General features: G+C 42.6%; 2 protein-coding genes across 12 annotated transcripts in view; one reads left to right on the forward strand and one right to left on the reverse strand.

Moving 5' to 3' along the window:
• Positions 1–5,040, forward strand: part of LOC109484510 (ral guanine nucleotide dissociation stimulator-like 1) — a 42,613-nt gene extending 37,573 nt beyond the window's left edge. For all 9 annotated transcript variants that reach the window (XM_019787813.1, XM_019787809.1, XM_019787806.1 and 6 more), the window contains 9 exons: positions 274–358; positions 587–679; positions 1,055–1,174; positions 1,587–1,708; positions 2,289–2,387; positions 2,615–2,732; positions 3,034–3,174; positions 3,463–3,574; positions 3,919–5,040. In XM_019787813.1, coding sequence (XP_019643372.1) covers positions 274–358; positions 587–679; positions 1,055–1,174; positions 1,587–1,708; positions 2,289–2,387; positions 2,615–2,732; positions 3,034–3,174; positions 3,463–3,574; positions 3,919–4,082 — 1,054 coding nt within the window. In that variant the 3' untranslated portion in view covers positions 4,083–5,040. The remainder of the gene's footprint in view (positions 1–273; positions 359–586; positions 680–1,054; positions 1,175–1,586; positions 1,709–2,288; positions 2,388–2,614; positions 2,733–3,033; positions 3,175–3,462; positions 3,575–3,918) is intronic.
• A 706-nt stretch (positions 5,041–5,746) lies between these two features.
• LOC109484681 (peroxiredoxin-6-like) lies at positions 5,747–13,507 on the reverse strand. Of its 3 annotated transcripts, XM_019788029.1 has the most exons (6): positions 11,468–11,927; positions 9,054–9,210; positions 8,405–8,545; positions 8,081–8,154; positions 7,758–7,830; positions 5,747–7,330 (listed from the first exon to the last, which is right to left on the reverse strand). In XM_019788029.1, exons 1-6 carry the CDS (start codon positions 11,557–11,559, stop codon positions 7,202–7,204), a joined length of 666 nt encoding a protein of 221 aa, XP_019643588.1. In that variant the 5' UTR covers positions 11,560–11,927; the 3' UTR covers positions 5,747–7,201. The 3 variants fall into 3 exon arrangements, 1 of the variants encoding a protein (XP_019643588.1); XR_002141078.1 differs by lacking the exons at positions 5,747–7,330; positions 7,758–7,830; positions 8,081–8,154; positions 8,405–8,545; positions 9,054–9,210 and adding exons at positions 9,654–9,750; positions 13,424–13,507 and having other exon boundaries at positions 11,468–11,581; XR_002141077.1 differs by lacking the exons at positions 5,747–7,330; positions 7,758–7,830; positions 8,081–8,154; positions 8,405–8,545; positions 9,054–9,210 and adding exons at positions 9,832–9,919; positions 13,424–13,507 and having other exon boundaries at positions 11,468–11,581.
• Between the last annotated feature and the right edge of the window lie 145 nt (positions 13,508–13,652).

Here is a 13,652-nt window from a genome sequence, read left to right on the forward strand (position 1 = left end):
ATTTAGTTGTGACATTAGATGAAAGTAGTACTGTATTAAAAGCTATATTAAGGCTCACGCTACACAAACACACACCGTGCTACGCACCCCTGTACAATATACAACGTTGATTGACTGGCATTCATTGCGGTAAACAAACTGTGATGTAATAATATAATAATGTGATAAGTCCATTGTCCTACAGTCTACTTCATGCTGAAGCATCTTCAAGAGACTTGAGTTTGTTATAACGTACTTGCCTCAGACTTGTATCGATGTTGTTTGCTTCCCCAGGGAAAAGTCAGAAGAGTACGAGGAACTATGCACGATTTTCTCAGAAGAAAATAACCAGATGACGTGGAGAGAGATCCTGGTCAAGGTGTGTACGGTTTTTGTGAAATTTTTTTGTCATAACAGCGTCTTTATACTACTAACTAGAAAGCTAACCACAATGCAGAAATCCCACAAGTTTGGTTTATTCAAGATGAAGTTTTTTTTCCAATACTGTCGGTTTCCAAACGAGTCAGAGTGGTGGTTATCCTTAAATACAGGAAATAGAAAACATGGTTGTCTTAAAAATAAAATGAAACTTTTTGTCTTGTTTCAGGAGGGGACGGCTAAGTATGCAGACACGAGTAGTACAAAAGTGAAGCATGTCAGAAAAGAGAGCGCGCAGAAAATACAGGCCCAGAGATTATCGGTAGGTGCTTCTTCTTCCTATTTCTTCAATCTAGTCTAAGTACATGTAGCATCAAAATTACAGAATTTCATACAGATCGCTTATTGGTTGCTGCAGGGTATGATGCAGGGCACTTTACCATATTTGGTATTACAGAATTTTATACTGATTGCTGATTGGTTGTTGCAGGGTGTGATGCAGGGCACTTTACTCTCATTTGGTGTTAAAGAATTTTAAAGTGATTGCTGATTAGTTGTTGCAAGGTTTGATGCATAGCGCTTTAACATATTTGGTATTACAGAATTTTACACTGATTGCTGATTGGTTATTAGAAATCAATTGTGATTGCTGATTGGTTAGTAGAAATCAATACTGATTGCTGATTGGTTGTTACAGGGTGTGATGCAGGGCACAGTGCCATATTTGGGGACGTTCCTGACAGACCTGATGATGCTGGACACGGCCATGCCAGACACAGTCGACACCAACCTCATCAACTTCGAGAAGAAGAAAAAGGTGTATTGTCTTTTCTTCCCACAATTTGAGATATAACCTTCTACCAGCTGCCTAACCCACTAAACAAAAGATAATTGGGGGTTAGTTGGCTACCTCAGTGTGCTTAGGGTTGAATGAGTAATTTGGTTTAATTTGATTTGATTTAACTTGATTTATTGAAATTGCAACAGTGGGACACAGGCACCTGTGTCCCACAAATACAACACAGACAATGCTCATTTTCACTTGAGTTAAGTAGGGAAAGTCGTGTTTAGTGCCTTTCCCAAGGGCAGCACAAGATTGGTGGCATGTCAGAACTCGAACCCTGGACCTCTTGGTTCCAAGTCTAGCACTCTGCTGTTACGTCAAAACATTTGTTAACATTAGTAATCATTCTTACCTTTCCTTACCTGGTTTTATTTCCCGTTGACAGGAGTTTGAGGTGTTGGCACAGATCCAGCTCCTTCAGAAGACAGCCCAGAACTACAACATCGTCCCTGAGCCTAGCTTTAAGGCCTGGTTTGACAGTGTGGAGCATCTCAGATACGAGGAAAGGTAGGAACCATAGAAGCTTGAAAGTTTGTCTGTGTTGGTAGAAATCGCACTGAAGTTTAAGTTGAACCATAGTTTCTAGCAAAAAACGTGGGCTTACCCAAATTTTCAACAGCCCAACTCCAGTCTTTGTCAAGGAATGAGCAATCCACCGCCTCTGTGATATTATACATTACAGAATTAGAACAAAATTCAGTGAGCAGTGGATCATAGGTTGTATCTTAAAAATGATAGTTGTTCGCAATCGACTGGTTCTCTGTTACTAGTTTCTTGTATGGGTTCTGCATTGGAGAAAGAAAGAAAGAAGACAGCTGTACATTCTCAAGGGACACTACACTGGAATTTATTGTTCGATGATTGATATTTTCGTCTTTCCCCAGTTCCCGCCTGTCATGTGAAGTCCAGCCCCTGTCAGACTCCATGTCTCCCCCCGCCCAGTCCATATTTACTGTTTGATGACAGACATGAACCTTGTGTTACAGTTACCGCCTGTCGTGTGAAGTCCAGCCCCTGTCAGACTCCATGTCTCCCCCTGCCCAGTCCATATTTACAGTTTGATAACAGTATGAACCTTGTGTTACAGTTACCGCCTATCGTGTGAGGTCCAGCCCCTGTCAGACTCCATGTCTCCTCCTGCCCAGGGCAGCCGCAAGGAAAGAAGTCTCAGGAAGAGAATAAGCAGGTAACACACTTACACGTGATTTGTAGTCTATGGGATGACCAAGGCCCAAGGATTGAAGATATGGCCTCTTTTATGCAAGGTGGACACTGCCCACTTGGCTATAAGTTGTATAATTTGTATCATGCATTGTCATTACCACTAGAGGAAGATATATGTAATAACAACAGGACATGACCGCCTTTAAGCTTAAACTGGATCATTGCTGATTATCTGTGGTTGTTCTCTAGATTGTTCAGCACAAGTGACTGGGAGACGAGTAGTGCCAACTCCAACACGTCCCAGTCTGAGGACAGAGTCAGCGAAACCAGCATGCCTGACTCTCCGGACAGTCTCGTGCCAGAGAAGGTACGTTTAGTCACTTGTGCTAGTCACTTGTGTGCGTGCGATTGCGTGTGTGTGTGCATGTGTGTGTGAGCGCGTAGAAGTAGACTTAACTTGGGTCGATTTTTCTTGTCATCCCAATGTTAAATATTTCCACAACTAGAGCTTGGAATAACTTGAAATCCAGCAAGCTAGATGGTCAGTACATAAGTCTTCTTTGTGAGAAGTTTTTTATTTTTATTTTGTGAGATACAGGAAGAGATTTGACAGGTACAAAGTCTTAAGGAAACTTTTTAATGACGGTGATTTTTATTGTGATCGACAGATGTCAGCCTCCTCCTCGTCCTCTTCGCTGACGTCCCTTGAGATGTCGACTTCACCGTACAAGAACTACGACTCGTCCAGTAACTGTGTCATCCGAGTCAGTCTGAGCGGGGAGTCGGACAACATATACAAGAGTGTGCTGGTAAGTTTGCTCGTGACACAGTTATCATCTTGATATGGAACAATACTATGAGGTTTAGTTATATAAACTGCATTCTAAAGAGAGAAAAAAATTGGTATGATTGTGCTGGGAGACTTTTGTGGTATCATAATTTCTGTCATACCTTTTGAAGTTGCATTTTCCACATGCCTTAGTGACTTAACCAATCAAAAGTAGCCCAAATTCCATTTTTGGCATTCTTAGTTTTTGGAAAATTGAAAAAGCAATGTCTTTAGTGCCATTGATTGTAACAGTTGATAATGTCCTCAGCTCACCCACCAAGACCACACACCCGGGGTGATCAAGAGCCTGATGAGCAAGTTTAACCTTGATGCCGAAGAAGCTGAAGAATACAAGCTGGTCCAGAAGCTGCCTGATGGAGGTAGGTAGTAGGGGGCCTTGGGTGGCACTTCTTTTACATATTCTGTGCAGGCAACTGTTGAAAATGTTTCAGAATGGATTAAAGAACCCTAAGTTGGATTGAAACGATTTTTGGGACATTTTTCTTGGAAACTAGAGAAGAACGTACAGTGTAGTGTGATTGTGGAAAATTCCATTCCTTTTTTAAAGTAGTCTACATTCAAAACCAAAATGGCATTGAACATTGATGATTGACACTAGATCTATTTTTGCAGTGTACTCTTGCAGTGCCGTGTAGATTCACTAGATGGCACTGTTGAGTTGTACCTTTTCCGCCACTGATACAAGTTTTTGTTTCCCATCCAGAATTGCAGATTCCCGATCACGGTAACTGCTTCTACGCCATCAACCAGTCCGTAGAACCCAACTTCATCTTGAGAAAGAAGTCGGAAGAAGGGGAGCTGCACAGAAAGTCCAAGAAGCGTACGACCTTGAGAAAACTCATGGAGGTCGTTTCAACTCAGACTTAGAACTTCTTGTACCAGACGACTTCTTTGTTTAGAGATGGGAGGAGCTTGTGACTGAATCACAAGTGAAACCTTTGGTAACCCTGGAAGTGTGATTTCTCAAAAGTTAGTCATACGTGAGCCGCGCTGGTTATGTAATACCGGACAAAAATATCTTTACAATAACCAGGAAAAGACAATATATTCTTATGTGGTCTTGTTGGCTGTCTTTCAATGCAATGTCTGGTGGCCAGTATTTTGTCAAGAGATTTTTGTGCAACACGAGTCAAATTTGTATAGTGTGTTGCTGACCAAGTGGAAAAGAAAGTGTTTTGTATGTCTTTGTAAAACTTTGAACTTTCTGCAAAATATTTGTCAAATCTTTTTAGCTTTTAGTAATATTTAGCTACTTTAGCACCATCTTTCTTCTTCTGTTTGTCTTTAAGTCTTATCTATGCCTTAAAGATTTCTATGTGTTCTTCTTGTGTATCTGTTTGCCAGGGAACTAAGTTCACTGGATGTCTGGACTTGCTGTTGACCTCTGACATCAGGTCATGACCTTTAACACTAGGTCATGACCTAGGTTGTGATGTAAATATTTACATTACTGACCCTTTCTCTTGTTTTTACTGTATATGCTGCATATTTTTGCCGTTCAAATATAGTTCTGTGCCAACCTGTATATTAAGCACTATTAAATGATGCAAGAATACTAAGAATGGTGCCTTTCTGCAATAGCACCAGAAAAGCCATTGAAATTAAGACTTTATTATTATTATTAACTGCCATTTCATGAGAGCCATAGTAACAATGATGAAGGAAATGTTATTGTATAGTGGTGGTCCTTGTAAAGATAATGTATATTATTGTCAAGTCAAATTGAAATTGCAAGGTGCAACAACAGATGTAATATTCTTCTAACGTTGTTATATACTACTTGTATTATGCATGTAAGGCACACACAGATTTTTCATCATCATCTGAGAAAGAAACCCACAATGTTCCTCTGTATTGCAAGCATAGCCATATTTTAATTTTAAAATTCTTTCAAACACTTTGTCCACTGCTCAGATTACAATGCAAGCAGACTAACTGGTACACTTTACCATCAACTGTTTGAAATAGACACTTTTTAGCCACGTTGTTTCTAAGGGACCAGCGACATGATGTGGTCTTACATATGGTGGAAAGGAAAAAAAAACACTGACAAAACAGATTCTCTCAAAGATACTGGTTTGGAGACTTGGATTTAAAAACAAGTGCAATTAATGGAATGACTCAAATCAAGTTGACTGACCGAGAGTTGTTTAATTTATCAATGCAATTGTAAATTTTTGTTCTGTAGTAGTCATTGTCCGTGTGCCTTTCTCTGTTTTTTATCTCCATGTGGAACACGGAGACAGCAGTCCTGCTACACTGGCTCAAGTACTTGAAAAACGAAAACAGAAAATAAACACCTTAAAGTCAACTGCCAATTAGAGTTGAAAATCTAGAAATTTTAGACAGTACATTTACCTGGTAGTACTATCCAAGCAGAGGTTTGAGCAATTGTTCTGATTTGTACCAGTTTTCTAACCTAAAGCGATTGACTGTTGGAAAATTGGTTTTGAAGATTGTGACTTCTCTTTTTTCAACCTCTGCTTGGAGAGTAGATACATGTAGTTCTGATTGGATAATTCAGAGACTTATGTCTTGCTCAGAACTGTTTTGTTCTTGTGTCCTAAGACAATGTTGCCTCTACCTGGCTTCGGGAAGCGGCTGGAAAGAGTAGAAAACGGCCAGATAGAAAGATAGCATGCCAAGGGAGTTGGTCTGCTAGAGAGAACAGTTTGGCGCTCCCGAAGGCATGCTATCTCTATCTGGCCGATTTCTACTCTGTCCAGCCGCCTCCTCAAGCCTGGTAGAGGCTAAAGACAATGGTGTGCAGCTTGTAAGTCAGTTAAGCTGCCATCAATTGAACCAGTGTATATTAAAGCAGTGTTGCCTCTGTGTTCTAGAAAACTGTTGTCAAGTACAGAAGGTCTTCCCTTTAGCTTTGAAGGAACCGTAACACGTGGAACAAAGTACACTGATGTTTCTTACAAGAGTTTGAAGAATGAACAAAAGTTTGTACGACAAGAGAGATTATATTTCCTGAAGATTTATTTGTTGTTTCGTACATGGATGCAGTAGCGATAGCCAAATATTTGTACGAACAAAAAGATGTGTTGAGGTCACACCAATTTGATTTCTTGGAATTTTGCACAAAACAAGTGAAGAACAATGAGGAAACTTCTGATACCCAAATAATTCAAAGAAAGACCATTGAACATCTTGCAATTAAACATAGATAGATAAAAACTTCAGCAACTAAGATTTTATTCAACTGTTGGCACCAAAATGTGAGCATTTTTATGTTGACATGTAACTGTGTTAACGTTAACCAAAATTGTACCTGTCAACTTTTTTCTTCTTTCAAATTGAACAATTGTAGTGGGCAAAGCAGATTACCAAGAAGTTAATATGGTGTGACCTAAAGCTCACATGAACAAGAGTCATGAACAAAACTTTACAAATTAAGATATTGCAGAGGTTTGACCAAGAATGTTTTGGAACGTCTCTCTTACACACAAAATTTCTCAGATTTTGGCCATGTAGCTTCATCTGTGAGACTTCTGTTGTCATATATGGATATTGATTGTATATAAATAATAAAAGTGCCAATAAATGTATTTATCTTGAGATTACATGGTTGCTTTTTTGTCCTTGTTTGTGAATATATGAATGACTTCCTATTTTGTATGTAGTGTGATGACTGAGTACCTCTTTTACACCACATGGGGTTGCCTCTTTCTATGAAGGCTCATTAAGTTATCGTTACCAAATCTTAGAGACTGGATCTTTACTTTCTGATACAACAATCTCCATGGTGTTTCAATAGATATAGCGTTATAGTTGTTGGCATCGCTGGCTAAAGCTTTGACGCGGTTTGTACCAGAAATACGATGTTCAAAACATTTATTATGCATCAAACTCTGAAGAAAGGACAAGCTCTGGTTTATATACCAACGAACTAGCATTCGAAGGAACTAGCATTCGAACGAAGTAACATTCGAACGAAGTGACAATCGAACGAAGTACCGTACGAATGGGTCCTGCCCATTTCAGGGATGGGGGGTGATGCGCATGTAGTCTTTTCCGGAAGGTAGCGGGATCCTGGTCACCCCCTTCGGGAAACGGGTGGGCTCTTCCTTCGTTGGGATGCTGGGTACGACCATGACGTCATCCCCCGGCTGAGGGTAGAAAGATAAGTGAATGGGACGGTAAACGAACAGTAAATGCATCTTTATATTGTCAAGAAACGGCTTTAGCTTTACATATTAGAATTACCACAACGAAACCTTGGGCCCTTTCTCGGGATCCCAGCACCGTCCCTGTCCTTGGTGCTGAATTCCTACATGCATAACGTTAAGCCATCCGCTCCTAAGTAGCCCTGTCCTTGGTGCTGGATTATTTTCCGGTCTTTTTGTATAGCGTTCTTTGTTCGAGCTGCTACTTAAAAATTCCCATTATAAATCTGATATTTTCAAGATCGATTTCTTTCACACAGTTGGATCCCGTCCATTTCTAAATGCTGAAAACTTCCTATGCCACGGTGATATGAAAATGCTAGGATAGCATGTATTGTAAAAGATGATTTGTTGGACTACCCTTGCTCACCTTCCAGTCCGCGGGCGTGCCCACCACCCACGACTCCACCATAAAAAGCGAGTCGATGGACCGCAGGATCTCCCTGGAAAAGATCGAAAAATTCGACCGTATTCATTCGTTTGAATGCCGGTTCGTTCGAATGCTTAGAATGTCGCTTCGTTGGAATGCAGCTTCGTTAGAATGATGTTTCGTTAGAATGCTGCTTCTTACGAATGATATTTAGTTTCTGACTTCACGCCCATATGCACAGATTTAACAGTGAAAATCCACTTATGTTATATAACTTTAAATGCTATCTTGTCAGCCGAAGAAGAACAAGAAAATGATCTTACTCGAAGTTGTGTCCGCAGCTTGACGGGTAGATCAGGGACATGCGCAGTCTCTTGTCGGGACCGATGACGAAGACCTGAAAAGACAGGCTGGGTTGTCATCTTTCCTTGCAAAGGTATGAAACAGTTTCAAAGTTTGAAGCTGTTTTAAATTCAAATGTAACCTTATACATTTGTCTATATGCAGAGGCAAAAATTATGTACTCGTAGTCTATCCTGTAAACGTTAGTTTCCAAGGTTTTTTAGTCATAGAGGTGAGATTTTTACTCCTTTTTTTTCATTTTACACAATTCTGCAGTAGAACGTAGCGGTAAGCATGTCCCTCACAGCGCGACAGGTGATGGGCAGTGTGACGTCGTTCGGCTGGTCCTGGTCGATCAGTCCCAGCGCCTTGGCGATCTGCCGGCCCTGGTCCGCCACAAGCCGGATGGGGAAGTCTCCCTCGATACCTGCGTTCGTCTTCACGTCCTGTCGCCAAAAAAGATTAAGAAATTTATTTAGTGGATATCACCTGTGGGAAGCGAGAGAAAGGGTTGGACAACTCGCTCTAAGGCAACGACAGAAAAATACACACAAAAAAAACTAGAAAGGTAACATTTGAAAAGCATACGAATTATGCTAATGATCACATGATCTGGCCAACAAAGTAGTGCTCTGTTTATTCATCATCATCTTGTTTAGTCTTACTCAAACAGTTTCATATACAGTATATGGTGACCAGCCCCTCAAACTCTATCCTGACACTTGCTACATAATGTAATCCAACACCACAAGGTGTCTGCTACAGCACCAGCCGCCATGGTGACAGCCGTCTGGTCCAGGTCACTGACCTTATTTGTTTGGAACAGAGAAAGATCAGGAAGAAGAAAAAACGGAGCAAAAATGCTGTGTTTTCCTTTTACGAAGGAAACATAAAAAACAAACAAACAGACAGACAAACAAAGGCCATTTCCAGATAAGTGTAAACAAACCCTACCTCAACCCAGTCCTTGTTGCTGTCTCCATCGTCGCAGGACAGAGCCAACATCTTCACGCCGCGCTTAGCGAACTCCGGCGCCAACTGAGCCGCCCTTCCGAGCTCTGTGGTGCAGATGGGAGTGAAGGAGCGAGGGTAGGAGAACAGCACGGCCCAACTAAGGAAGGAAGGAAGGAGTGAATGAGTGAGTGAGTGAGTGAGTGAGTGAGTGAGTGAGTGAGTGAGTGAGTGAGAGAACTCCGGAGCGAGCTGTGCCGCCCTGCCGAGCTCCGTGGTACAGATGGGCGTGAAGGAGCGAGGGTAGGAGAACAGCACGGCCCAACTGAGGTAGGGGGAAGGAATGAGTGAATGAATGAATGAGTGAAGGAATGAATGAGTGAATGAGTGAAGAAAGGAATGAATGAGTGAACTCCGGAGCGAGTTGTGCCGCCCTGCCCAGCTCTGTGGCGCAGATGGGAGTGAAGGAGCGAGGATAGGAAAACAGCACGGCCCAACTGGAGTAGGGGAATGAATGAATGAGTGAATGAATGAGTGAATGAATGAGTGAATGAATGAGTGAATGAATGAGTGAATGAATGAGTGAATGAATGAGTGAATGAATGAATGAGTGAACTCCGGAGCGAGTTGTGCCGCCCTGCCGAGCTCCGTGGTGCAGATGGGCGTGAAGGAGCGAGGGTAGGAGAACAGCACGGCCCAACTAAGGAAGGAATGAGTGAGTGAGTGAATGAATGGATGGATGGATGGAGGAATGGGTGAATGAATGAATGAATGAATGAGTGAACTCCGGGGCGAGTTGTGCCGCTCTGCCCAGCTCTGTCGTGCAGATGGGCGTGAAGGAGCGAGGGTAGGAGAACAGCACGGCCCAACTGGAGTAGGGGAAGGAGTGAGTGAATGAACGAGTGAGTGAGTGAGTGTGTGTGTGTGAGTGTGTGTGAGAGTGAGTGAGTGAGTGAGTGAGTGAGTGAGTGAGTGAGTGAATGAAGAAAGGAAGGAAGGAAGAAAAAGCCTCTGCCGGTACGAGAACAGCAATGATCATCTGAAGTTGGATGAACAAATAAATGAGTGAGTGAAGGATTGACTGACTGCATCAATGAATGAATGGATGGATGGATGGATGGATGGGTGAATAAATCAATGATTGCTTCTCTATCCTGAAAGTTTCGATGTTCGTCCGAATAAAGACTCTATAAGATAACCTGAGTGTGTTATAACTGAGAGTTTTATAACAGAGTGTGTTATAGATATCTAAACACTTTGTAGACTCAACATTGTGAGTGGGCGTATTCAGCTTCTTTCCAATTTATTTTGTTCATTTCAGCTGACTTCCACTCTAGCCAGAACCATGACGCAGCTGCAGAGGGATAATGAACCTAGATCAGGCCGCTTCCGTTGGGTTACAATGATACCGATTGACGATACCTCCGTTGTGTAAGGTAGCTCATTAAAAACGGGAAGTCAGGGATAAAAATATCGCTTGTGACGGCTACTTCATATTTCGCAAGCGCTATTTGCTAAACTCTAGATCTATAGCGTGGGTGTCGCGTAGCCTCTACCAGGCTTCGGGAGGCGGCTGGAAAGCCTAGAGAGACAAATAGAGAGACAACATGCCGAGGGAGTTGGTCCGCTAGAGTACATTTTGCCATACCCCCGGCATGCTATCTCTCTATTTGGCCTTTCCATCCGTCTCCCGAAGCCCCGTAGAAGCTAGGTTTGTTTGTTTGTTTGTTTATTCGATCTCCATTAGATTTACATGAAATCTATTCTTCCTGGAGTCGCAAAATTACAATGAAACAAATGTACAGAACAGAACAAAACAAATAAACATGAAAGTAAAACCAACATAACAAAAGGTGTGAGTCTTAATAAAAAAAATAACATAACGCACACAACATTAACTGAAAACTGAACTTAAGTGAACGGGGAGAGGTCAGAGGTCATGGATGATTAATGTAACAGGTGTTGCGTTGCAGGCGCAATTTTCTCTCACAACTCATTACTTAGGTCCAGAGTAACACAGTTCAAATTTCCTCCTTGAACACCTGTCCATTCGATTAGGTGTTTTCGATAGCCACCGCTCGTGTATTTTCAACCAAGCACTATTCTCGTAACTCCTAAGCAGATGTCTGGCGGCAAAAGCGTTACGATTAGAACTGGCCATCTAGAGAGAGTCCTTAGCCGCTTGGGAGGCAAATGGTAACTGTCTGGCTAATGGATACTGCCTGGCCAGTTTGATACTGTCTTTGCAACCACCGAAACATTTGCTTAGAGATTATATTCTCGATGCATGTAGAGGATTGACACTTCAGGCTCCCCCCAAAAAACGGGTCTTTCGGCTTCACGTCCCCAACCGAAGGGGTTAATGTAACGTCATAACCACCGATGCCCAAGCGGGGATAGAACTGAAGGGTACTTACGATCCCGATATGAAGTCGTGCAGGTTGCCCTCCTCCACGTTGTTCCCCAAGTAGAAGTTGGGGAGCTCGTCTCCCAGGCTCATCACAGGCATGGTGAGGCCGCTGCTGCTGAAACTAGAGATTAGATAGTGTCCTTATAAGAAGGCGCTACAACAGTCGTAGAACCAGTAAGAGATACTGCCGGGGACTGAAAGTCGTAGAAGGGGCTCGGACGTGAAATCGGGCTCGCCTGACGTTGTATCCCATCCGGTTCTGACGTCAAGTACGCGGGCACCCACTTTCAGAAACAGACATATGCCCGTGAACGTAAAAATAATGGGCCATCCACACACAACTAGCGCGTCGATCAGACCCTTCTTGACCAGACAAAGTTATAAGTTGGGCCGCACTTTAGCCCTAGAACCTGCTAAGGAGGTTACAAGCAGACAACTTCAGTGTGGAGTTGTCTCCGTCAAACTCGACCCTAGCAGACCCATAGCCACGCATTCAAGTACCAGAGTTATCAACCAAGGATCGAGGTGTTCAAGAATTCATTCTTTCCTAGAACTATCGCAGAGTGGAACTCACTGTCACCAAGTACAGTAGGGGCATTGTCAATGGATAGCTTTAAACAATGTCTAGAGCTAGAAGTTCAAGGGTTAGGTGTAACAAGTCGATCGGTGTAATATAACCAGCTGCCGCCGCGCCGCGTGCCTGCGAAGCTGGTGTGTTACGCCGAAAGGCGGTTATACCGGCTATACAGATACAGATACAGAGACAGATATGGTGCCTGTGAATTTAATCTCATGCAGGTTACTGACCTCACACACAACAGGCAAAAACAAAATCGCAACATGGGAAGTGTAAAAATCATGACGTCAATTCCCTATTCGTGTCTGAATCAGGAATGTGTCTCTTCAATAGGAAGTTGATTGGGTCTCATTTGACCTGCAATATCTTATCATGGAAAGGTTGCTGCTAAGGTAGAAACATGTATAGACTCCCAATTCCCAACGGTAACCAAGGAACGTGCAGCAGCTTGTATGGTTCAGTGTCGGGTACCACTTTTTCAATTGAATGCCCCATGTTAAAATGGCACAAAAGTGCATGCACAAAGTGCCATGGCTATTTTTTCCATTTAGAACACAAAAACTGCAACAATGTAGCGTACCGACGGGCTCGCTCTTAATTTTATCAGACTCAAGGACTTGTACTGCATATATGTAAAATAATGCAGACATGCAGGGACCGTCGGCAAAGTAACGAGGTTGTTGCTTTCATGCTGACCACAAAGCAGAATTAACGAACAACAGGATTTGTACAAGACTGGCGCGATTTTATCTGTGTCCCTGCGCGGCACTCATTAGTACAAGACATCGGCTTAATCCACCGAACACACTGTCAATTTCGATCAATTTTACTCTTTAGATGCCAGATAAAGCCAGTTCAACCCAGTTAGATCCGGCTCCAGACAGAAACAATATTAATTTTGCGTAGACCAGCCAGTTAACGTTGTTTTTTTAAGCATAATTACTTGCACTACGCCCCCCTCATCAGGCAAGGCTTTAATGACCTTAATAGATCCTCACATTAAATATTTATCGTGTTTTTGTCTGCAACGGGAGTCAGACTACAAGAAATGGGATACAACTACAACTGAAATTCAATCGGAAAATAGCACGTGTTAATAAAAATAGTCCATCCCGTAAGCACCTGCTAATGCTAGCCTCTACCAGGCTTCAGAAGTGGCGGAAAACAAGCGCAGAAATTGGCCAGATAGTCAGACATGCCAGGGGAGTTGGTACATTTTGCCTCTCAGTGTACCGGGATTGGTAACCACCACCACTACACCCAGCCCTGTTAGACGTACTTATTACTTGACTTAGATCTCTTCGAAGAGGCCCGTCCGAGAGCATAGGGCCTTGGTGAATTGCCTCCACCGGTAAGAATCTGGTAGAAACAAAATGGCACGCCTACCTGTTACTGTTACTTTAACAAGGAGAAATCCACCACGTTTGTTCCGCCCTTCTGTGCTGCGCCACTGTTCTCTGTCTGACTCACACCCCAGAATGTCACTAGAAAAACCGTCCAGTTATCTAACACCACGTTAATTATAATATACGTAAACCGCGCGCCACGCGTTGCCATGGTTACGGCCTTCTGGGACGTCATATCAGCTATACGAACTATGTTATGGAAATGAAGC

This window comes from Branchiostoma belcheri, unplaced genomic scaffold (assembly GCF_001625305.1).
Source record: "Branchiostoma belcheri isolate BF01 breed outbred unplaced genomic scaffold, Haploidv18h27 scaffold7, whole genome shotgun sequence".
In the NCBI taxonomy this organism is placed as follows: Eukaryota; Metazoa; Chordata; class Leptocardii; order Amphioxiformes; family Branchiostomatidae; genus Branchiostoma; species Branchiostoma belcheri.